General features: G+C 38.7%; 1 protein-coding gene across 3 annotated transcripts in view; it reads right to left on the bottom strand.

Moving 5' to 3' along the window:
• LOC126457362 (protein timeless) overlaps positions 1–25,515 on the bottom strand; it is a 374,910-nt gene that overhangs the window by 82,168 nt on the left and 267,227 nt on the right. For all 3 annotated transcript variants that reach the window (XM_050093600.1, XM_050093599.1, XM_050093601.1), the window contains one exon: positions 16,688–16,880. In XM_050093600.1, coding sequence (XP_049949557.1) covers positions 16,688–16,880 — 193 coding nt within the window. The remainder of the gene's footprint in view (positions 1–16,687; positions 16,881–25,515) is intronic.

Below are 25,515 nucleotides of genomic sequence, written 5' to 3'. Positions count from 1 at the left end.
TGTGAGTGGGAGAAAGGAAATCTGTCTGCTGTATGTCACCTGTCTGTGTGTACAGGCGTGAAATCAGTCGCGAGAAAAAGGTCGACGTGGCGGTTGAACGGCACCGACAAGTACTTGTTGGGTGATCTGTGGAAGTTGTAGTGAAAGCACACGGTAGAACCAAGGAACTTCTGTGTTATCCTGTGCTTTTTTGTAACTGTGACTATTGTTAGTGACAAAAGAACAATTGAGATTCAGTATTGTGAAAAAACTCTTATCTTGAACTTGCTGGAGACAAGATATATTTTACGATATGTTTGTAGTAGAGACATGGTTGTTAAGCCAGCTCTTTTCTAAATGGACTTAAATCTGTTTCTAATGTGGGACGATATGAGTTACTTACAAGAAGTTTCATGTTTATATTGAAACTGTGAATTTGTTACTGTGCATAGAGTCCAAATATACAGACAAGGTTGCTGAAAGAGAAGAGTTTTAGAAGAGAATGCCTATTAAAAAAGTCATCACAAAAACGTTAGAATAAGGCCACCAGTTTGAAAGGACCGAAACAGGAATTTTGCGACGAAAAAAAGAGAAAAAGCTATCAAGCCATAGCAACTGAGCAGAACAAGACAAATGAACCATTAAGAGAAACTGGATTATGCCAAAGTATCCGCAGGAGAAAATTTGTAATGGCAATTAAGGGAGAAGACGTAAGATAGTCACAATGTGAAAACCAGGAGAGAAGATCTTGACGTATTAGACTAAGAAGATATGCGCCTAAAACAATATGACTAAGAAGATCTAGTGTGGGGAGTATACAGCTCTCACACGCATCGCGGGGACGCAGACGTGGAAACCAGCCTACATCCAACGCCGCCGGCACCAGCTGCTGTTCACCGGTGCTGACCTGACGTCACATCCGCTCACCAACGCTGTGAGAATTCTATGCCGGGTGGACACAAAACAGAACTGTTGTATCTTAGCAAGAAGTCATACAAACTATTTAATGAACTTTATTAATGTAGTTATTATACTTATAGTTAACTTTTAAATGCTCACAAGATCTAAAGCTTGTAAAATTATGGATCACATTCAGCAAATTGGAGGGACGTCAGAACTAGCCGTGGCAATGAGAATTACTAAAGAAGGGCCTGATTGGTCTGAGTTAGTCAATCTAACCACGACTCAAAATGTTGCTCTGAGTAAGGAACTAAGTGCAGCTCTAAGTAAAGAACTAAGCTTAGTACATTCTAGTTTAAATGCTCAGAATGGAACTTTTGGACTGTTAAATGCCAAAGTCGACTCACAGAGCAAAGAATTTGGTAATCTATGCGAAGGCATGGATGCTTTAAAGACTGAATTTGACACTTCGAATAGTAAAGTAGAGGGTTTGAAATTAGACTTAAAGAAAGAATTAACCAATTCCTTGGAGATTCATGTAAATCAACTGTTCACTGACTTTAGTCAGAAACAGAATGATCAATTACAAGATTTAGCAAAAAAGTTAGAATTTGATATTGAAGAAAAATGTAATGCTGTAGAATCAGAAATCAATGAAAAGTTAGGATCATTTGAAAATGTATGCAATGTTGAGTTTGATGCTGTAAAGCAGGGATTGTATACATTAAAAGAGAGTGTTGAAAAGCAAGATAAGTTAATGCCAATAATCCAATCACAAATTACAGGTGTAAGTACACAAGTGGATAATGTAGAAAGAAGATTCCAAGAGAAGATAGCAAACTCTGATATAGTAAATATAAGTAGTTTGGAGGAACAATTTGCAGGGATTATAGATCGAAAAGTCATGGAGAGAATGACGTATGTGCCTGTGTATATGAGCAGATGGATGTGTGTGTGTGTGTGTGTGTGTGTGTGTGTGTGTGTGTGTGTGTGTGAGTGTGTGTGCAAGTGTATACCTGTCCTTTTTCCCCCTAAGGTAAGTCTTTCCGCTCCCGGGATTGGAATGACTCCTTACCCTCTCCCTTAAAACCCACATCCTTTCGTCTTTCCCTCTCCTTTCCTCTTTCCTGATGAAGCAAACTTGGGTTGCGAAAGCTTGAAATTTGTGTGTGTGTTTGTGTGTTTTTTATTGTGTCTATCTACCAGTGCTTTCTCGTTTGGTAAGTCACAGCATCTTTGTTTTTTAAATATATTTTTCCCACATGGAATGTTTCCCTCTATTCAAAATGGAATGAGGAAGTGCTCTCATATGGTCATTCCAAAGACAAGGTATAGGTACTGATCCTTGGGGAAAGGGACAGTTTCGTGATAAAAGTCACAAAATTTTGCAGGGATTATTCTGGAAAGTTTGAATTCTAGACACAATGAGCGTAATTAATTCACAAGTGTCAAAAAGAACACTTTCATTTTGCCCAGAGTTTCTCCAAACTACAACACATAATAAAGCTAGTACATACTAAAGAAAAAGTGCTACAAAGGTTAGAAATAATAGAATACTCAAGTGTCATGAACATCTGCAGTTTAGGATTGGAAATAAGGAAAGAGTCCTCACAATTCTTAAATATTATAAAAGATGACTAAAACATGAAAAAATGTTCAGGTCTTCATGTCAAGGTGAAATAAGACCAGCATAAAGGAATGCTCAGCTAAAGATTGTTCTAGAGAGAGAAAAAAAAGATGGTTATTGAAGTGAAAGATGTATGTAGAAACATATATGAGAAAAGTATATTGTTGTCATATGAAATGTTGTTGTGAATTATGTTATGTACTTAATGATTATGTATAAAAGATCCCATGTCCGATCTGAGTGTGAGGGGGGATTTGTAGTGTTTCGAAAATTTCCACATAAATTCTAGAACCACTGGGCCTTCCACTGTCTCCAACACACAATATTTTAGATGTGAGTGGGAGAAAGGAACCCTACCTACTGCGCGTCACCTGTCTGTGTGTGCAGGTGTGAAATCAGTCACGAGCTAAAGGTCGACATGGTGGTTGAACGGCACTGACAATTACTTGTTGGGCAATCCGTGGAAATCGTAGTGAAAGCACACGGAAGAACCAAGGAACTTCTGTGTTATTCTGTGCTGTTTGTAATTGAGACTATCGTTAGTGACAAAAGAACAATTGAGATTTTGTATTGTGGAAAAACTCTTATCTTGGACTTGCTAGAGGTAAGACATATTTTATGATATGTTTGTAGTACAGACGTGGTTGTTAAGCCAATTCTTTTCTAAATGGACTTAAATCTGTTTCCAATGTGAGACAATACGAGTTACTTACAAGAAGTTAAATGTTTATGTGCGAAGTGTGAATTTTGTTCTTATGAAGGTCAAATATACCAATAGTTATTGAAAATTATTCTTCGAGTACCAAATTATTTCACAAGTGGTGAGAGAGTCTTTAAGGTTCCTGTAACTAGCATCATTCTACAAAGAGGAAGTTAATAGAGTTTCCAGAAGCCAGCTATTCAGAGAAGAAGATCGGCTGTACGGCTGTATACACCAAGTAAGTCGACTTGTATAAGAGAAGTGGGAAGCTTCCACATACACTTCACACACTCTTAGTCATCAAAAACGTTAGACACTGTACTTGCTATATCATAACAGGTTCTGTGAAGTGGGTACTCCACAAGCAGAACGGTCATGAAGAAGCAGTGTTGTATCATTTGTGCCCCGAAATACTGTGTCAGTCCTATGCCAACCAGTTCTCCATAGGCATCAAGAGAAGCCTACAATACTGTTTGCTTAATAGGCACAGAAAACCAACTCACCTTTGAAGTCTTCACAGGTTGTGCACCTATCTTGTAGCACCACGGTAAGCCATTAAGTTCTGATATAATTAATAAATTGAACACATAAGAAGCATTTAATCATTGCACTCATCATGTGGATAGCTCAGGATCAGCATGGGAAGTGGCAGGGGTTGGGAGTGCTTCCTGTAGCGTGCTTCTTGAGTAACACCTGCATGCTATGGCAAAGAGACATGTAGCAGAGAAAACTCTTGTCCTAGGATCTTTACGGCCTGTAATGCACTTTTGCTGGGTGACACATCATTTGCTACAGCAAGTGATCATCCACTATGACAAATGAGTGGCAGGCACGAACGCATAATAGTGTGTCACCATAATGATGCGTACTTACTTTTAGTCTCATTTGTAGTTACGTTTTTGTTATTTTATTCATCCAAATTCATCATACTTGTTGACCGTATCAAACACATACTTTTACTGAGAAAAAAATATAAAAGTCAAAGAAAAATCCATATGCCACTTTTTGTCAATAGGAAGTGTAATAGTTACCTGAACAGCTCATAATGCAGATAATATAATGTAACTGGACAGATACAAAATCTACTCACCAAGCGGCAGCAGAACACACGCATGAAAGAAGATTATACAATACTTAGGCAAGCTTTCAGAGGCAACGGCTCTTTCTACAGACAGAAGGGTTTAAGGGAAAGGAAGAGGGGTGAAGGAAAAGGACTGGAGAGGTCTAGGAAAAGGGATGGATTTCAAAGACTTACCCATCTGGTAAGTCTCTCCTGACCCGTGATTCTGGGTGGCTTTTCTAAAAACTACCACTTTTCCTAGACGTCTCCAGTCATTTTCCTTCAACCCTCTTCCTTTCCTTTCAACCCTTCTGCCTGAAGAAGGAGCCACTGGCCTCAAAAGCTTGCCTCAGTAAAACCTTCTTTTATGTGTATGTTCTGCTGCCGCTTGGTGAGTAGATTTTTTTATCCATCCAATTACATTGTATTGTCAAAAATTGATTGTTTTCATTGTCATAATGCAGACAAATTTGAAATGACATTCACAAGCCACTTCTTGGAATGATATTAATTGCAGCTTATTCACTCTCTCACCATGTCACAAGTACCGGTACCTGTTTGGCTTATAGAACTGTATAGTGATGGTAGAACAATGTATGTTATTACTGTTGATTGGTTACAAGAGCATCTCCAAACAGAAAATGTGATTACAGGAATCGTGCTAAATGTCAAGGAACAAGCCAATAATTCTCATTAATTTTTTTTCTTTGTTGTTGAAAGATGAGATAGACTGTGTTTCACTTTCTGAAAGAATTAATGAATTATGGTCAATATCCATATGCTTACATTTTTGGGAGCGCTTTACTATCCGTGGAAAATTACAAGCTTTATTAGACTGTTAAAATATAACTCAATGTAAGAGTAACACCATCCGCAAGTAAAATGTACAATAAGACTTATTTTATCTACCATGTAACTTGTTCATCAATGTTACATAAAACAAACAAACATAAACAATATATTAGATGCTACTTGAGGAATGGAAATTAAAAATGTATTTGACAACTAAAACTATAATGAATACTGTATTAAATTATGGGACTAATCTTACCATAAACAATGTGATACAAGATGAAATTTCACACCCCACACAAAGAACATGTTTTAATTCACTTTGTCTCTGTTATACACTTTCAGTTGCTTTGAGGGTACTCAAGCACTGGTAGTTCCTTCATAATCCTGGTCAAGGACTCAATATATAAAACAACCATTTTTGCATCTGTGGAATAGTTAAAAAACAAGTGGACAATGCATAATTCACGTTCCTCTGTGACATGTGTGGGCACTGCAAACAGACAGTACTGTTTCATGTGTACAGAACTGATTCAATGAGATTATTGATTAACTGCTTCCAGCTCTGTTACAGGCACAGGGGATATTGCACCACCAGTAATGAATAGTCCAAGGGAACTGCAGATATATTAGATAGAAGAAAAGTCTGGAGAGTACTATGTGTTTGAGTCATAATATCAGCTTGTACTGTCTTATTCACCAACTGTTTTTAGTGTAGAATTGTCATCCATAAAAGGTAAACAATTATCACTGGCTGAATAAAAGTTTGGAATAACTCATCCCTCTATCTTCAAGTCATCAAAGAACATTTTTTTTTACTATTTGCACATTTGTAAATCTGTTGTCGTTGTGGTCTTCAGTCCTGAGACTGGTTTGATGCAGCTATCCATGCTACTCTATCCTGTGTAAGCTTCTTCATCTCCCAGTACTTACTGCAACCTACATCCTTCTGAATCTGCTTAGCGTATTCATCTCTTGGTCTCCCTCTACGATTTTTACCCTCCACGCTGCCCTCCAATGCTAAATTTGTGATCCCTTGATGCCTCAGAACATGTCCTACCAACTGGTCCCTTTTTCTTGTCAAGTTGTGCCACAAACTCCTCTTCTCCCCAATTCTCTTCAATACCTCCTTATTAGTTATGTGATCTACCCATCTAATCTTCAGCATTCTTCTGTAGCACCACATTTTGAAAGCTTCTATTCTCTTCTTGTCCAAACTATTTATCGTCCATGTTTCACTTCCATACATGGCTACACTCCATACAAATACTTTCAAAAACTACTTCCTGACACTTAAATCTATACTCGATGTTAACAAATTTCTCTTCTTCATAAACGCTTTCCTTGCCATTGCCAGTCTATATTTTATATCCTCTCTACTTTGACCATCATCAGTTATTTTGCTCCCCAAATAGCAAAACTCCTTTACTATTTTAAGTGTCTCATTTCCTAATCTAATTCTCGCAGCATCACCCGACTTAATTCGACTACATTCCATTATCCTCGTTTTGCTTTTGTTGATGTTCATCTTATATCCTCCTTTCAAGACACTGTCCATTCCGTTCAACTGCTCTTCCAAATCCTTTGCTGTCTCTGACAGAATTACAATGTCATCGGCGAACCTCAAAGTTTTTATTTCTTCTACATGGATTTTAATACCTACTCCGAATTTTTCTTTTGTTTCCTTTATTGCTTGCTCAATATACAGATTGAACAAAATCGGGGCGAGGCTACAACCCTGTCTCACTCCCTTCCCAACCGCTGCTTCCCTTTCATGTCCCTCGGACTCTTATAACTGCCATCTGGTTTCTGTACAAGTTGTAAATAGCCTTTCGCTCCCTGTACTTTACCCCTGCCACCTTCAGAATTTGAAAGAGAGTATTCCAGTCAACATTGTCAAAAGCTTTCTCTAAATCTACAAATGCTAGAAACGTAGGTTTGCCTTTCCTTAATCTTTCTTCTAAGATAAGTCGTAAGGTCAGTATTGCCTCATGTTTTCCAATATTTCTACGGAATCCAAAATGATCTTCCCCATGGTCGGCTTCTACTAGTTTTTCCATTCGTCTGTAAATAATTCATGTTAGTATTTTGCACCTGTGGCTTATTAAACTGATTGTTCGGTAATTTTCACATCTGTCAACACCTACTTTCTTTGGGATTGGAATTATTAATGCCAATTCCTGCCACACCACAAGCCTTCAGCCATAAAACTGGGATGCCTCATGTGCAAATACTGAATTGCTTTGCATCCTATGCTATCTTCAAATATGAATGCATTTACTTCAGGCGAAACATTAAGTTGTGTCATCAGAAAACAAACTACAGGCCATTTCTATGTAACCCCCACACTCACCCTGTCCAAATTTCTTCCAAAAGTCCTCTGGTTTTCTGTTGCTGCAGTTGAGTCTCATTCGACCCCCTATTCCTTGGCTGTGGTTGATCTCATCTTGATCTCTGAATGCCCTCCATTTTCTAGAGTTTTTGAATTACATCTAATGACATTTCAGTAGAATTTTCTACCATATGTTATGACTGACCGGGTTCTATAAAGCCAATACCTTGTCTTCCCACAGATTCTGATAAATCACATTCCTGAGACTTAGTACTGCCTACACTTTTACTGAAATGCATACTTGCATGCATAGAACAAATTACTGTTGGGATATCCAAGATTTCAGTTATTTGTCACTTGTCATTCATCTGGCCACATTAACATCTAAGTGAGCAGAAGCCTTCTTACTTTTCCTTTAGTAATACAGAGCTGTTTTCATTAGGCAGTCAAAAGGCAATGATTTTTTACATTTCATGAAGTTCACACTTCTGTGTTTGTCTACAAGAACTAGTGACATTACAGTGATGTTTTATCAAGATCTAGTAGAGTATTATAACAAATTTCATCTGGTATCACTTTCTCACATATAATCAAATAATCTGAGAAAATTCTTATCTTGCAGTTAATGGTGTGAATCAATATGTTAATATTTGCATTGCTGTTAACAGTTTTTGTCTGCGTAACATGTGGATTAGAGGCCATGCCACAGCTGTTTTAGCTACACACAAAGCTACTACTGTGTCTGCTTAATAATTCAATTCATAGCTACAAACTATGTTCTCTTGTCTTGAATTTACTCACAAAACTTGCTAGATGTACTTCATAAATAGATTTTCTTTCACTGGTAAGTGTGGTGCCAAGTGAAAAGCTTGTGAAAGTGCAGAAGCACATGGTCCATGCTAAAGCAACTTTCATCCCCTTGACATTTCTCACAGATATACACACACCTGAAATTTCAACCTTGTGGAATTAAGATATTTTATTAGGTTTATCTTTGATGGAAAGAAAAAAAAAACACACACAGTGGATTTCTCAAAGTATTTTCTTCATGACTGAAATTTCACTTTACACTGCAGTTTGGGACTAGGTGCATTAATTTCATGTCTGGTTAGTCTTCATTGCTTGCCTTCTGAAAATGCTTCAAAATACCAATGTCTCACCAGACACAGGCTCACTCTGGACATAAGAGAAGAGCTGCCTTCTTGTGATAGGTTGCTCCACAATGGGAATACGTTTCTTAATGGTTACTAAAACTTTATCCTTGGGTACATAAAAAAATTTAAGATTTCGACATTAGGAAATCTCATTGTGGGTCCTGAAGTTTTCCTTGCACAATGAATATTTAATGATGTTCCTGGATTCCAACCAACATTCTTTACTTCTCAGCATAATATTTCAACCAAACATTTGTCAATCATTTTCAGGTCGATATCTACACCTACACATACACAATACTATCCACTGTATGGTATGTGGTAGACGGTATCCCATACCATTAATAGTCATTTCCATTCCTGTTTCACTCACAAATAGAGCAAGGGAAAAACAGTCATCTATATGCCTCCGTACGAGCCCTAATTTCCTGTGTCTTATCTTCGTGGTTCTTACACACAATGTATATTGGAGGTAGTACAATTGTTCTGCATTCAGCTTCAAATGTCAGTTTCCTAAATTTTCTCAATACCATTCCTCAAACAGAATGTCGCCTTCTCTCGAGGGATTCCCATTTGGGTTCCAAGGAATATCTGTAACACTTGCATGTTGTTCAAACCTACCAGTAGCAAATGTTTCAGCCTGCCACTGAATTGCTTCGATGTCTTCCTGTAATCCAATCTGGTACAGATTACAAACACTCAAGCCGTACTGAAGAAAAGGTCGCACTAGTGTCATATATGTGGTCTCCTTTACAGATACACTACACTTTTCTAGAATTCTGCCAATAATCCGAAGTCGACCATTCACCTTTCCTTCCAGAGTCCTCACATGTTCATTCCATTGTATGTCACTTTGCAGTGTTATGCCCAAATATTTAAATGATGTTGACTGTGGCAAGGCAGACACAACTAATGCTATATCCAAACATTACAGGTTGGTTTTTCCTACTCATCTGCATTAACTTACATTTATCTACAGTTAAGCCATCAACATCTAGCACAGCTTACATCAGTCATCAATGACCCATCTGAAGATGACCAACAGATGTCTTACTGAAATGCTTTACTCGGAAGTAAACAGTGACTGTTTGGACTCCCAAATCATCATTGAGCATTAGTAAAATAGTTAGTTGAAGGAAAGTTAGAATATAATATTTTGCAACAATGGATAAAGAGTGCATTTACTTTTTTGCCATTATAAAATATTTTTAACAAAATGAAACAAACTTTCAGTAATTTTATATGAAGTAAGTTAGATCATATGGGTTATGAGATCTTAATAAATTGAGTTCAGATCCTAATCCATGTTGTAATTGATACCTCTATCACTATTTACTACAATTATGACACTTTTATTTTAGTGGACTCTTCACTAACACTGCTAAGAAACTTAGAGCCTACACTGTAATACTAGCCTTGTTGTACCACATTTCATCAACATACTTCAGGAAGTGATCATTGACTGCTGATGTTCTCAGTAAATCCAAGAAAACATGTCCAAAATATTCTGAGTTGAGAGGATGAATTGCAGTGTTATTCACCAGAATTAAATTTAAATTTTTTGTAAAAATGGTTACATATGTTGGCTATGGATACACAAACAAAAGCAGAAAGTAAGCTGGTCTTTTCCACTAGTAAACGCTTCAGCTAAACTAATATTTTTGGTTTAAATATGGACTGCTTGTTTTGTTGTTTTTACTCAATGACCTCAAACTTTGATGTTTGCAACAGGTAGGCTCCTAAAGGATATTGCAAGAAAAAGCTTGTGGATGAAGCCAGTGTGAGGAAAAGAGTGGTAACCAACAAAATATTCCAAAATACTTTTATTCTGAAAAGTTGTCATTGATCAAATATCGACATCAAGCATATCCATCTGAGGTATTCAGAGGAAAAAAAACTAGGTGTTACATTTGTGGAACTGCTCTGAGGAATGATATCAACCATCCTCCCTTCTCTCTGGCACAGAGGTAGAATCACCGCAAACTTATTACTCTCACAGATGATGTTATTGGTGTTTATATGTATGCAGAGCAACTGTTCTGTTGCAGTACTAAGGATGGCAAACATGTATACTCACAAAACCCCATTGAATTAATATTTCATGAAGCTATGAACATGTGTGTAAACAATCATCCTACAGGATTCATCCGAAAGATAGAAAGTTTACATTCTTTTTTGTGTGCCTGTCATAGATACAACGCTTCTACTATTCAGTGAGTATTTACATTGCATAAACAATCCTTTATTTCTGAATCTGTATGCCCATATGAGACATGGATTGCCCCTTGACAGCCTTTGAGCATACTGATAAAAGCCACTGCAAAACAATATTTACAGTCTAGAATAGCTCCTGCAGTGATAATATTGAACAATTTTGCCCATAGAAACAAAATTAGATGAAAATACAGCCCTACCATAAACAATGCCAAAAACCTGCACCACACAGTTAACTTTGGAAAATGAAGTGGTACTGGTTGACGTGTGCGCAGATTTTTTGTTGCCCACGTTCTGCAGTTATGTGTATTGACATGTCCTTGAAGATGGAAATGGGCTTCAGCTGTCCACAGAATGTTGGAAGGCCATTCACTGTCCACATTTGTGCGACCATGAAATTTCAGAGCGAACTTTTGTCTCTCTGGCAGGTTGGCAGGAAGCATCTCCTGAACATGGGCGATTTTGTATGGATAGCAATGTAGAATGTTTTGTAGGATTTCATGCACCACATACGTGTCCAACGTTTGGGCACTGCACGTTTGCACACCACTGCTTGACCCCTCCTGCAGTACTGTGGCCACATCTTCAACAGACGCTGGATCAGCTGCTTTCCTCCCTTCTCCACACTGCACTTCAAAAGAACGTGTCTTTTTGAATTTTGTAATCATTCTCTCCAGACCCCCAGCAGACATCAAACCAGTGCCTTTTTTCATGCCCTTGAGGGCATGGAGCTTCTGCAGTGGTAATGGTCCACAGCCACTGTTCTTGTAAAAGAGGTTTAACAGCAAAGTGTGATCCTTCTGGGAGACAGTCATGTTGGGCATCTCAGATGCAAACTGAGGAACAGGTATGTGCCACGCATCTGTTGGTGTGCATATTCTGATAAAGCACCATCTATTGGTCAAATTGTCATAGACTTTTTGTTCCATAACATTTCCCCCTGTTTCAAGTGTTTTGAAACTTTAATTATGGACACCCTATATATACACACACTTTATAAGGTGATGCTAGTTGTTCTTCAACAACTTGCATTTATCTGCAATCATTTTCATGAAGGAAGAGTGTTAACAAAAACTACTATACCCACAGAACCCATAAAAAGGGAACCAACAGCTGTAATCATTACCATATGGGAGAAGAAAGAGTAACATGTAAATCATTCACTTAATTGGTTGAAAACTAAAGTAACGTACCTCAAAAGATGATTCAATACACTGAAATATATTTGAATTAGGCTTTTGATGTTTAAAAATTATATCAGTGTTTCTTCAAAGCAAGAATACATTTATGTCAGAATACCACATTAAGGCAAAAACAAGATAAAACTTTTAGAGTAATGTCAAAAGAAATTCTGTAGTAGATGACTAGACACACAGTTATCACATTACTCCAAAAACAAATTTTTCAAATAACATTCAGTGAAAAATAAAATTAGAAATTTTAGATTTTATCTACTGTAATATAGTGAGAGGTGAGAACATGTAATGCATCAGGAACATTGTTGAACATGATCACTTTGGTTGGGCAGGTGTTAGGGTGTGGGGAGGCAGAATGCTGCATGGATGTACTGACCTCCAAGTCTTTGAAAATAGTACACTCATTGGTCAATGTTATCATGACATTGTACTCCTTCCATTGTGCATCTTTTCAGGGATGCACTTGGCCCTGATTCCATTTTTATGGATGACAATATGCAATTACATCAAACTGTGCAGGTGGAGGTGTTCTTGGCAAGAGGGTCTATTTGGTGAATGGACTGGCCTGCCCACTTCCTCAACATAAATCCTACTGAACATGTATGGGATGCTTTGTGGAGATGTACTGTAGCATGGAATATCAACAATGTAGAAAAGACAGACTGCTACTTACCATAAAGAAGACAAGTCAAGTTGCAGACAGGCCCCATTAAAAGTCAATTACATAAAGCTTTTGGACACTGCCTTCATCAGTAAAAGAGAGGCACGTGCCGTTCACAAACACAAGCAAGCACACCTCACATACACATAACTGCCAACTCCGGCATCTCAGGCTGGAATGCAACAGCAGCATGTTCACTTGCGCCAATGACCATCCAGCAGTTGTAAATCGTACAGGTGGAGGAATGGAATGTCCTATCGTAAGAACTCCTTGCCAACCTTGTGACCAGCATGGGGTACCATGCGGAGCAAGTATTGGCACCTGTGTGATCACACACCTTATCAAGAATCATATTTCACCTTTCGTAATGTCCAGGGGACCATCATAAATTGTGTTGACTTTGGCATAATTATTGTGTTTTAATAAAAGTGTCATTTCTGTTCATCTCACTGCATATTTATTTCAGTTGCCTACTGCACTATACTGCTGTGGTTTTTCACATGTGTTGTCAAAGTTTCATCAAGCTCTGTTACCTGTCAGTGACACGTCATGTGAAAGTTGCTTTCATCCTTAAGTTCTGTACACCATTGTATATCACAGCCTCAAATCACGTATATGGTATCATTACCAGTTTTGACTTATTTTCAAGTTGTCATCAGATGGTCTGCATAGCTGTAAGTCAACTTGACAGGTCCTGAGAGGTCTTCACAATGTAAACATTTCTGCATGACTTAGTAATAAGTCAAAAATGATAATAATGCCATTTAAGTGATCTGAAGCTGTAATACACAATAAAAACAATTACTGTACAGTCATTATAATCTCTCAGGCAGTATGCCTGTTGATGTGGTTTTCAGTGCAAAGACTGGTTTGATGTGGTTCTCCATGCTACTTTATCCTGTGCAGGCCTCTTCATCTCTGAGTTACTGCCGCAACCTACATTTTTTTGCATCTGCTTACAGTATTTGTCTCTTGCTCTACAATTTTTTACATTCCCAATGCATTAACATGTGCATGCATGCCCACAAATGTGCACACACACACACACACACACACACACACACACACACACACACAGCATTCCCTCCATTATTAAATTGGTCATCTCGTTATGTCTCAAAATGTATCCTATTAACTGACCCCTTCTTTTTTGTTAAGCTGTGCCACAAATATCTTTTATCCTTAATTCTGTTCAATGCCTACTCATTAGTTCCATGATCCACCCATCTAATCTTCAGAATTCTTCTGTACCACCACATTCCAAAAGTTACTATTCACTTCTTTTCAGAAGTGTTTATCATCCACATTTTACTGCCATACAATGCTACACTCCAATGAAATAAATTCAAAAAAGACTTTCTAACATTAATTCTATATTCAATGTTAATGAATTTAGCTTCTTCAGAAACGCTTTTCTGGCTACTGCTAGTCTACATCTACATCATATGGTCCGTGGTGGACGGTACCTGATACCAGTACCATTCATTTCCTTTCCTGTTCCACTCACACATAGAATAAGGGAAAAATGACTATCTATATGCCTCCATACAAGCCCGAATTTCTCTCATCTTTGTGGTCCCTATGCAAAATGCACATTGGTGGCAATGGAATCTTTCTGCTGTCATCTTCAAACGACAGATCTCTGAATTTTCTCAATAGCATTCCTCAAAAACAATGTAACTTTCACTGCAGGGATTGCCATTTGACTTCCTGAAGCATCTCTGTACAAATGTAACAGCCAATCTATGAACTGCTTTGATGTCTTCCCTTAATCCAACCTGGTGCGGATTCCAAACACTTGAGCAGTACACAAAAATGGGTCACATTAGTGTTCTACACATGCTCTCCTTTACAGATGAAACATACTTCCCTAAAATTCCCCCAACGAACTGAAGTCGAGCATTCACCTTCCTTACTACAATCCTCACATGCTCACTCCATTTCATATTACTAGATATGTAATCAACTGTAATCGCTGTTCAAGCAGCATGCTACTAATGTTGTGTTTGAACATTACAGAATTGTTTTCCCTACTCGTCTGCATTAACTAACATTTTTCTACATTTAGAGCTAGCTGCCATCAATCACATCAACTACAAATTATGTCTATGTCGTCTTGTATCCTTTTATAATCACTCAGCAATGACACCTTCCCCTATACCACAGCATTATCAGCAAACAGCAGCAGACTGTTGCTCATTCTGCCTGTCAGATCATTTATGCATATAGAGAATAATAGTGGTCTTATGACACTTCCCTGGGGCACTATTGATGATACCCTTGTCTCTGATGATCACTCACCATTGAGGACAATGTACTGGGTTCTATTACTTAAAAAGTCTTTGAGCCATTCAAATATCTAGAAACCTATTCCATATGCTTGTACCTTCATTAACAGTCTGCAGTGAGACACTGTGTCAAATGCTTTTTGTTAATATAGGGATACAAAATCTGTCTGTTTTCCTTTATCCACAGTTCATAGTATATCACACAAGACAAGGGCAAGCTGAGATTTGCATAAGTGATGCTTACTGAAACTATGCTGATTTGTGGACAGAAGCTTTTCCCATATCAAGCAGATTTATTATATTCAAACTGAGAATATGTTGAAAAATTCTGCAACAAACCAAGATGGTAAAGATATTGGCCTCTAATTTTGTGCTTCCTTTCATTTACCTTTCTTATACATAGGGGTCACCTGCACATTTTTCTAGTCATTCGGAGATTTTCGCTGGGAGAGAAATTTTTAATAAATGGAAAGTAAGTAAGGGGGCCAATGTCACAGAGTACTCTTTGAAAAACCGAACTGAGATTCCATCAGGACCTGGCAACTTATTTGCTTTCAACTCTTTCAATTACCATGTTACACCAGGTATGCTTAGTACTATGTCCTTCATATGGGAGTCTGTGCAATGATTAAACAATGGTATGTCTGTACAATCCTCCCACATGAACAATATCTTAAACACAAGATTTGAAACTTCAGCTTTCCTTTTGCTATCTTCTATTGTCACATCAGACCAGTCAACACACGACTGGAAAGATGCCTTCAACCCACTTAGTGATTTTACTGGGAGAGAATTTTCTTAGGGTCTCAGCAAAATCTTTAGCTATGGAAGACGGTGGTAGCACTTGTATGCTTTGTGCATCAGTCTTTTTACGGACACTCAAATCTCTACTATCTTTCACTTCTTGTCATTTGCACATTCTCTTTTGAACCAAGGGTGTAACAGCCGTTGCTTTCTCAGCATTTTCCAAATCTCATTGTTAAACTACAGTGGGTCTTTTCCAGCCTTAATCCACTTTCTTGGCACATACTACTCCAGAGTGCAATTTACGATCCATTTCAACTTTGCCCATAACTCCCTTATGTCCATCATACAGGAATAAATGTCAGTTCACTGTCTTGACAGCATACTAACAACTGCATATGTGCTCTTTCTAGCAAAAATATTCTCCTGGCCTTCTTTGTTGATTTATTGACTTTAGTAAGCATCTCTATTTGGAGACCAAGCCAGAACTGTTTGTAGCTACAAGATTTAAAATATTTCCACTTCATGTGGGCTGTTCAGTTAGTTGCTCAATAAAGTTTGTGGGAAATGAGATCAAAAGTACTTCACAATGCTGATTGTTCATACGCCCTGCAATGAATCCGTAGACATCCCAGTCTATACTCAGTATGCTAAAGTTGCCAACAATTAATACTGCATGATCTGGGTATTTCCACACTATTGAGCATAGAATTTCATTGTATGAAGGGCAGCAAAAGTTCACAACATTTTTATGCAGCTGTGGAGTAGTAGATGTAACACAAAGTGTGATGTGCCAGCTACAAGGCAATGAGGGCCAGAGGCCTCCAGGAAAGAGACTAGCTAAATAAAAAGAGGCAGAAAATGGGGAACAAGAAATGGTAGCAGCTGTAAATAACACTTGTGGTATAATGATGGGTCATTTAATGAATAATGGTAGTCACAGCCCACAAATGGAGGGATTCTGCTCACTGTTAAATTAGAAGTATATAGAAGTTTCTGTTTTTTTATCTTAATAGAATCAAATACTTTATTTCACTTACTGTTTAATATGTTCTGTCATGGAAGCATTTCCTTTGTATTGTGGGAGCTTAGATGTGCAGTCCAGAAATAGCATCAGAATATGATTACTAACTATAACATCCTGGAGATACTGTTTTGTCTGAAATTTTTGATTGTAACTGCGCAAAAGTAGAATGAATAAATATTTCAGGTCTTCAGTCATTGCAATTTCCACTGTAAAAATAAAAAAAAAGTCCTGCATATTAGTTTACTGTTACACACACACAGACACACACACACAACCTAAATAATCACAGTTTAAAATGATTCTTTACACAAAGATAACTTTTTTCTTTTTTCTGTATCTATCTATACACAAATACATAACAAACAATTATTATAATGAGCATATTCAACAATGAATCAATGGTGACATAAAAACATGGCATAAAACCAAGCACATTCTGGCAGAAGGTAAGTAACTTAGGAGTAAAGGGGACCACTCACCGAGCAGTAAAAGCATTGAATTGTCAACAGGCACACAAAAAATGAAAACGTTGCTCTCTGCACACTTACCTTGTGTTATCTGGACACACAATGCAGGGATTGCAGTTTGGCAAGTGGACTGAGGTGAGGGGTTGTATCAGCTGGGGTGGGTAGCAGGAGAAAGAGACAGAAAGCAGGAGGAGGGTTTGAGAAGGCATAACTGGTGGCTCAGAGGGAGGCAGCAGGTGTATGGGATAGGAATTCAGGAGGGAGAGGCAGCATGTGCATGGAATAGGATGCAATACACAGAATCCATAGCCAATGTATGGTGTGATGCACTGTGACAATGATGAAAAGGTGTTGACTGGGAGTGGATGACAAAACAGAGGAGAGGAGACTGATGCGTAGAGGGAGTGGGTGCAAAGGGCTAGTGAAGATAGAGACTAGGAGGATTATAAGAGAGATGGACGTGTTACAATAACTTTGATCTGCGTAGTTCAGGAAGCTGCTGCTGGAGGAAAGGATCCAGATGTAATAAGTTTTGAAGCAGTCACTGAAGTCAAGTATGTGGTGCTCAGCAATGTGTTCTGTGTGGGGTCAACCCTACTCTTGGTGGTGGCCATTGATTCTGGTGGATAGCTGGTTGGTGGTCATGCCCACAAAAAATACTGTGCAGAAATTGCAGCAGAGCTGGTAACGACATGACAGTTTTCACAGGTGGCTCTGCGTCTGATGGGGTAAGAAAAGTCTGTGACATGACTAGAGCGGGATGTATTGGGTGGATGAATTGAGCAGGTCTTGTACCTGGGACTTCCACTTAGATATGACCTCTGTTGCAAGTACTAGGAGGAGGTGTGTGGCATAGGGATGGGCCAGGATGTTGTGTAGGTTGGGTGTGCAGTGGAATACAATTTTAGGTGGGTCACCCAGTTGCTCCAATCCATGGGGATACTGGGTAACTTGTTAGTATGATCCCACTTATTAGTATGACGTTGCACCTCCAGCCTGGATATATGCATTTACTCAGTTGAGGATGGAGCTTAAAGCCATTGTATCCTCTTCTGAGACAATCTGAACCACAAGTGTCCTAACTGGTTCAAAAATGGTTCAAATGGCTCTGAGCACTATGGGACTTAACTTCTGTGGCCATCAGTCCCCTAGAACTTGGAACTACTTAAACCTAACTAACTTAAGGACATCACACACATCCATGTCCGAGGCAGGATTCGAACCTGCGACCATAGCGCCTATAACTGCTCGGCCACCCCGTCCGCCCTACCTGGTCCTCGATATCCTGGATAATGACACTGAGAAAGCTGACGTACAAACTAGTGTCACCAATATTCTATTTGGGGACAGATCTGGGGATCTTGTTAGCCATGTGAGTACTTCAACATCAAGCAAACAGTTGATAGAAGTATGTGCCATGCTTCGATGAGCACTGTCCTGTTGAAAAGTGGCACCACAGTAATGTAGCAAAATAGGTAACACATGAGGATGCAGGATGTTCTTGCCATACTGTTGTGCCGTCAAGGGTTCCCTCAGTCACTACCAGCCATGACCTGAAGTCATAACCAGCTCCCAAGATGGCATCGCGGTGTGTGGAACCATTGGATAGGACTTAAGGTCACAGCCAGTAGTGGTTGAGGAAACTCTGGCAGCATATCAACAGGACAATGCTGGCCCACAGAGGTCACGTGTCTATATGAACTCTATCTGTGATGTTGAGGTACGCCTGTGGCCAGTAAGATTGCTAGATCTGTCCTAGTTACAACACATGTGGGACTGTCACAGACAGCAGCTCTGTCCCTGTGCCAGTATCCAGGACAAGTTACAACAGCTGTGCACCAGTATGCCTCAGGAGAAGCATGCCAACTGAATTAGCGGATAAATCCAGGCCAGAAGGAATGTGCCATACTGATAAATGTACTCATAGTGCCAACTTATTTGTAAATTACTCAGTATTGTAATAACTGCAATAACATCACATAGCCTCTCAACCCATGAAGTTTCATTTCATTTCCTCCTCCCCTTCTAGGTACTTCAATTTTTTGGGAGGCAAGCAGAAGAAAATTTGCTACTTTTTGCGTAGTTACAGTGTAATGGATGATTATTCTACTACGAGGTAATGGCAATTAAGTGAAGTATAATTATGATGAAATACAGTGAACTGTTAAAATATAATGAGAATTATTGTAAACTGAAATGATGATGTTCTGATGGGGTTACTTGTGAATAATGTACGAAGGAACAATGATGCTGATGATGATCAACGCAGTGATGATGTATTGTAAGAAGCATGATAAAGAAGTTATATTCAGGGTTTTTGCTGTCTTTAAATTTAGTACAGTATATAATCATAATATCATTAGAAAATGTTGAAAATGGATGAAATGGATTTCTGTGTGATGAAGAAGTAGTAATGCTTGAGTTGCTCTATCACTCTGAACCTTGTAGGAACATATTATTACAGATATTAACACAAGTTCATGAGAAATTGTATCAAAGATTGGAGAAGCAAATTGGAAATCATTACTGCAACAGATGTAGAGAATACTGCTTAAAAATAAGGCAGTGAATCTGTTGCTATTAGCACTGTCCATTAAAACAGCATCATGACTGGGTATTTCAACTTTTACATCTTAGCACTAAGCTGTTTAATTTAAGTATAAATTATGTATGAACTTGCTTACGTCTGAAAAGAATTTCTTCCAGTTCTGTGACCATGTCAATGACACTGAAATTCACATGAATTTACATGTGTTCTAAATATTTACATGGACTTTTGTCATTTTAGTGCTGATATGAGTAATTTCATTCAACATTAGCTCACATCTGTTTCTTTCCAGTACCCATGCAGCTACATGACTACATGTTCTTATACAAATCTTGTATACAGAGAATAATTATGAACTTCAAATAAATGATATGCTAGTGTTTCAATATCAGAACATGGTGAATAGCAAACTGTTTAGTGTTAAGTCTTTACTTTTCAAAATACTACTTCTATATTTACAGCCCTGTCAACACTCAAGCATAGCTGTATAACTTGGTTTTTACACTGTTTTTGCTCTGATTATATTAAGTTCTGGCAAAATTATGTACTATTTCTGAAAACATTGACTACAAACTGTACCTGATGCTACACTCCAACATGGAACTAAATAATAAAGCCAGAAGGTGGTAAATGATGAGAGCAGCTAAGAATAAGGACATAGATACAGAAAGGGGAAACCCAGTTGAAACCAAATGTGATGATTATCATAAAACAAAGGCAACTTATTTAAAAAGATATTAAAAGAGTTCACGAAACAGTTCATCATAGCTGAAGTAATAAACACTATTATTAAAGCCTAGAGGATCTTCAAAGTGTATTCTGTGAAAAAAGTGTTCCTCAAAAAATAAAAAGTTTTTCCACATATTTCCTTTACAAACAGAAATTATATGAGTTATACTGGTTCTCACTCCTTTATATACACAGGATGGCCAGAAATAGTCTGAAAAGCGTGTGAAGGTGTAACAGGGGAGGTTGTGATGAGAAATAATTGTTAAGAAAAAAATTCAACTGTTCCAGAGTTATTTAGCATTGATGTTAGCCGATCAGGTCATCAAGTATGCAAATTCAAGCAGCTTGACAGTGACATTGTCACCAAACTTGTTCTTCATTTGGATTCCTCATACCAAACAAACATAGCTTTTGATCACCTAGCTTAAATTTATCACTTCTGAAATAGTCACATTTTATCTGGTAATGAGCATTTGGACAAGTAGAAACTCACGGACCCATAGAGGACTGTGCATTACTACATTTTAGCATGTGCAAGTGATTCACTTGTGAGGGCAATGACCTGATTGGCTAATTTCAATGTTAAATAACTTGGAAGCAGCGCACTTTAATTATTTCTCAATACAACCTCCCCTGCAACATCCTTACAAGCTTTACAGTGTTTCTGACCACCCTGTGTATCATAATTTCATTGCATCCAAACAATTTTATCACATTCTGCATTCTAATTTACTAACGTTGCTTCATGTTTAGTTGGGCTAAACTAAGTTGTAGGAGCACAGATTATTAGAATGTATATTGCCATTTTCAAAGTTTGTGCTAATTATATTTACTGGTTAATCAAATTCATTGAGATTAATCATCACACAGAAAACAATTTTTATTAGTCTCCTGAACAACCGAAACACCAACACTTCGCAGGAATGTCTGTAACTGATTATGACCCATGCACAACTCTGTTCAACCTGTGTCAACTCTTTTTACACATATCCACACATCCTCTTGTTCTGGTCCATGCACACTCTGCCAAAATAGCATCTATAAATTTTATGTGTGATATTCTGGAGAAGTGGGTAATGTACCAGACCAAGACTTCTTCAGTTCAGTACATGATACACATTAATAATGATGCAAGTGTGTGTGTATGAATATGTTTCATAAATACAGTTTAACCTTTCATCATTTGTTGAATGTTGTCACTTGTATGTGAAAACAGGGCGTTTATTTCAATGTTTCTGCAGAATTAAAGTGATATAGAATCAGTGTTTCCAAAGCGACACAATACAGAGTATAGTTTCTGTTTTACAGTATATTTTAACATGTAAGAAAAAGCTAATCAATTTGAAATGTATATTTTTGATCTAAGAAGCATGAAAACAGTATTTGTAATTCTATAATTAGTACAAAAATCAATACTATTGAAATTCATTGTTTCAATATCCATAGTTGGTAGTCTAGTTCCTGCATGATCTGTCAATCAATGCTCTTCTCTCTCCCAACTTGTACACTGCTACCCCTTCCCTTTCCCCGCCCCCTCCAGATTTCTGCTTCTGTAACATATGACAGTTGCTTTCCAATGTGTAAGTGTATTTTAGTTGTGCCTGTGTGCAACTTAACATGTCATCTTTATGGTAAATAGCAGTCTATCTTTTCCTAATGTTGTTCATAAATGTTAACTGCAAATCAATTTTGTAGACAGTAAAACAATAATATGTAATATTGTATTTGTTATGATTCCATTTATAGTGGGGCATTAATGCCCACTGAGAGAGATGAGAGAGTTGATTTTTGGAGTCAGTTTTAGTGTTGAGAGAGTGTTAATGTGTGCAGTCCATTCAAAATTCCAGATTATGTAGATTCACTGAGAAAAGTTGCTTTCAAAAGAGAAAATAGAATGTCAAAATGCATATAAAACAGTCTTAATTATTTAACAATGAAAACCATCAATTATTAATAAAGTTATTTAATTGCATAGATAAAAAATCTACTCCCCAAGTGGCAGTAGAACACACACGTAGAAAAGGCTGTTGTGATTGGCAAGCTTTTGGAGCCAGTGGCTCCTTCTTCAGGCAGAACGGTTGAAGGGGGAGGAAGAAGGGTGAAGGAAAAAGACTGGAGAGGCCTAAGAAAAGGGGTAGATTTTGGCAAAGTCACTCAGAACCGGTAAGTCTCCCCTGACCCACAGTTCTGGGTGACTTTCCCAAAATCTACTCCTTTACCTAGACCTCCCCAGTTCTTTACTTCACCCTTCTTGCTTCCCCTTCAACCCTTCTGCTTGAAGAGAGAGCCACTGGCTCTGAAAGCTTGCCAATCACAACAGCCTTTTTTATGTGAGTGTTCTGACACCACTTGGTGAGTAGATTTTTTATCCATCCAATCAAATAGTCTTAATTATTTGGTGAAGTGCACTAACTAGGTCCCACATGCATCAGTATCCATGTTAGCTTTCTCCAGCAAACAATTACTGACAACCCTTTATCGACATGAAGACCAAGAGTTAAGTATCTGAAATATAGCCACCTGACACAAAAGATTTGCTGTTTATAATATGCTTCAAGAAGCTGCAGAAGCAAAATACAAATGGTTAAAGATTTTTATGCCTGAATACCTCACTCCTTCCTGTGCCATATTAGAACTTAGTGGATAGAATAAATTATGTCTCCTTCTAGTATTATATTTATGTGTTCACAGTGTAATTAACTGTTGGCAACAAGCTTCATAAGATTGGAAATGAGATGTGAGGTTGTTGTCAATATGTTCAATTGTTTACAGAGGTGTCCACAAGGTGTTCTCAAGTACACACCACATATTGTTATTATCACACACTTCTCTGCACCAAACATGGTTCCGTTCCCCCCCCCCCCCCCCCCCAATTAAGCGGTAGTCCACTGTATGATCCCATTAGACATTAAAGTAAATCAACATTTTTACATTTGTAACTCCAAACTCTGATATTATCAGTTATATGATAGTTCCAGGGCAAAGATGTTTAAGAAAATCGTAACATGTGACTTTCATTTCAGATTCTTATCAATACAAACACTTACGCATGTAGAATATTGTGTGTCCTTTCTTGATTTGCCCTTATGCATCATTTCTAATGGTAGGGTCAGGCCTAATTCAGTACTGAATTGCATGAATTGTGCTTTATCTAAATTTAGTGACAGTACATTTGCAGAGAAAAAGTTATGACAGTCTGCTGGCAAATGGCACACACTGGGTTCTCTACAGGCCAACTAAGCTGCTAGTCACTTTGCTCATTTTCTCTCATTGCTCCAGTACCTAATAACCAATAAAGAAAGGAGGGAACAGGATAAGAGCTGAGAAGGGAAAAGACAGGTGGATGCATTTGCAGAGGATGGCACACAACAAGGGTGAGAAGACATGAACAGGGAGGAGGTGATGGCACAGAGGCGGTGGAAACTGTTAGGTGGAAGGTGTGGAGACAATAGGCTACTGTAGGTTGAGGATGGGATAATTTTGGGAGCCACAAATGTTTTGTAAGGATAAATCCCATCTGTGCAATTCAGAAAATCCGGTGTTGGACAGGAGGATCCAGATGGCATGGGTTGTGAAACAGCCATTGAAATCAAGCATGTTACGTTCAGTCACATGTTGTGGCACAGGGTGGTCAAACATGCTCTTGGCCACAGTTTGGTGGTGGCCATTCATCCTGGTGGACAGCTGGTTAGTCACAACACCAACATAAAAAGTAGTGCAATGATTACTGGAGAGCTGGTATATGACATGGCTACTTTCACAGGTGACTCAATCTCTGATGAGATAGGATAAGCCTTTGACAGGACTTGAGTGGGAAGTGCTGGGTGGGTGGGCAGGTCTTGCACCTAGGTCTATCCCTGTGAGAATGGGTTGGGACTGGGAGTGGCATAGGGGTGGACTGGGATGTTGTGGAGGTTGGGTGGGTGACAGAACACCACTTTAGTAGGGGTGGGAAAGATTTTGGGTAGGATGTCCCTTATTTCAGGGCATAATGATAGGAAATCAAACCCCTGGTGAAGGATGTGGTTCAATTATTCCATTCCAGGGAAGTATTGGATGACAAAGGGGGCACTCATTTGTAGTTCGTTCTTGGGGGATTTGGGGTGTGTGGGGAAATGACAAATTTGTGGACTAGGTATGGAGGACAGTATCTGTCTGAGAAGACACTGGTGAGACCTTCAGCATACTGGGCAAGGAAGTTCTTGTCACTGCAGATATGCCATTCCTTGGTGGCCAGCCCGTTTGGGAGGGATTTTTTGATGTGGAAGGGATGGCAGATGTCGAAATGCAGGTATTGTTGGTGGTTGGTGGGTATAATGAGGACAGAGGTGTGGATGGAGCAATCAGAGAGGAGGTGGTCCTTCTTGGACATTGACCTCCCTGTGGAAGACCCTGGTGGAAGATATGCCCAATCAACCCTCCCAATACTTCCTATTCCTGTCCTTTCACAGGTTTATCCTATCCCATCAGAGGTCAGGCCACATCTGAAGCCAAGCCATGTCATATACCAGCTCTGTTGCAATCATTGCACTGCATTTTATATTGGTATTATGACCAATCAGCTGTCCACCATGATGCACGACCATCACTAAAAAGCAGCCAAGAGCATGATACACCACCCTTCGGCATAATAAGCAACTGAACATAAAATGCTTGATTTCAATGGCTGTTTCAGATGGAAGTTATCCTTACAACACATTCCCTGCCCCCAAAACTATTCTGTCTGGCCTCAACCTACAGTAATGTACTGTCGCCACACCCTCCATCCAACAGTTTCCACCCCCTCTGTCTTATCACCTCCTCCTTATTCACATCTCCTCTCCCACACCGTGTGCTGCTCTCTATCAACACATCCCCCCATCTTTCCCCTTCCTTGCTCCTCTCCTTTGCACCTGCCCCCCCTTACCCCCAACCTCACTGCTCACCTCCCAGCTACAGCACCTGACAGTCTTCTCATGCCTCCATATAGTCCCTGCACACTCCACAAGAAAGCACTCTTCTCTCCCTCCACCAATACCCTATTATCCCACCCCTTCCCTGTCCCACTCCTGACTGCCATGCAGTGTGACAGTTGCATTCCAGTCCGAGCTGCCATAC

This window comes from Schistocerca serialis, chromosome 2 (assembly GCF_023864345.2).
Source record: "Schistocerca serialis cubense isolate TAMUIC-IGC-003099 chromosome 2, iqSchSeri2.2, whole genome shotgun sequence".
Taxonomy (NCBI): Eukaryota; Metazoa; Arthropoda; class Insecta; order Orthoptera; family Acrididae; genus Schistocerca; species Schistocerca serialis.
This window is presented reverse-complemented; position numbering and strand designations above follow the sequence as displayed.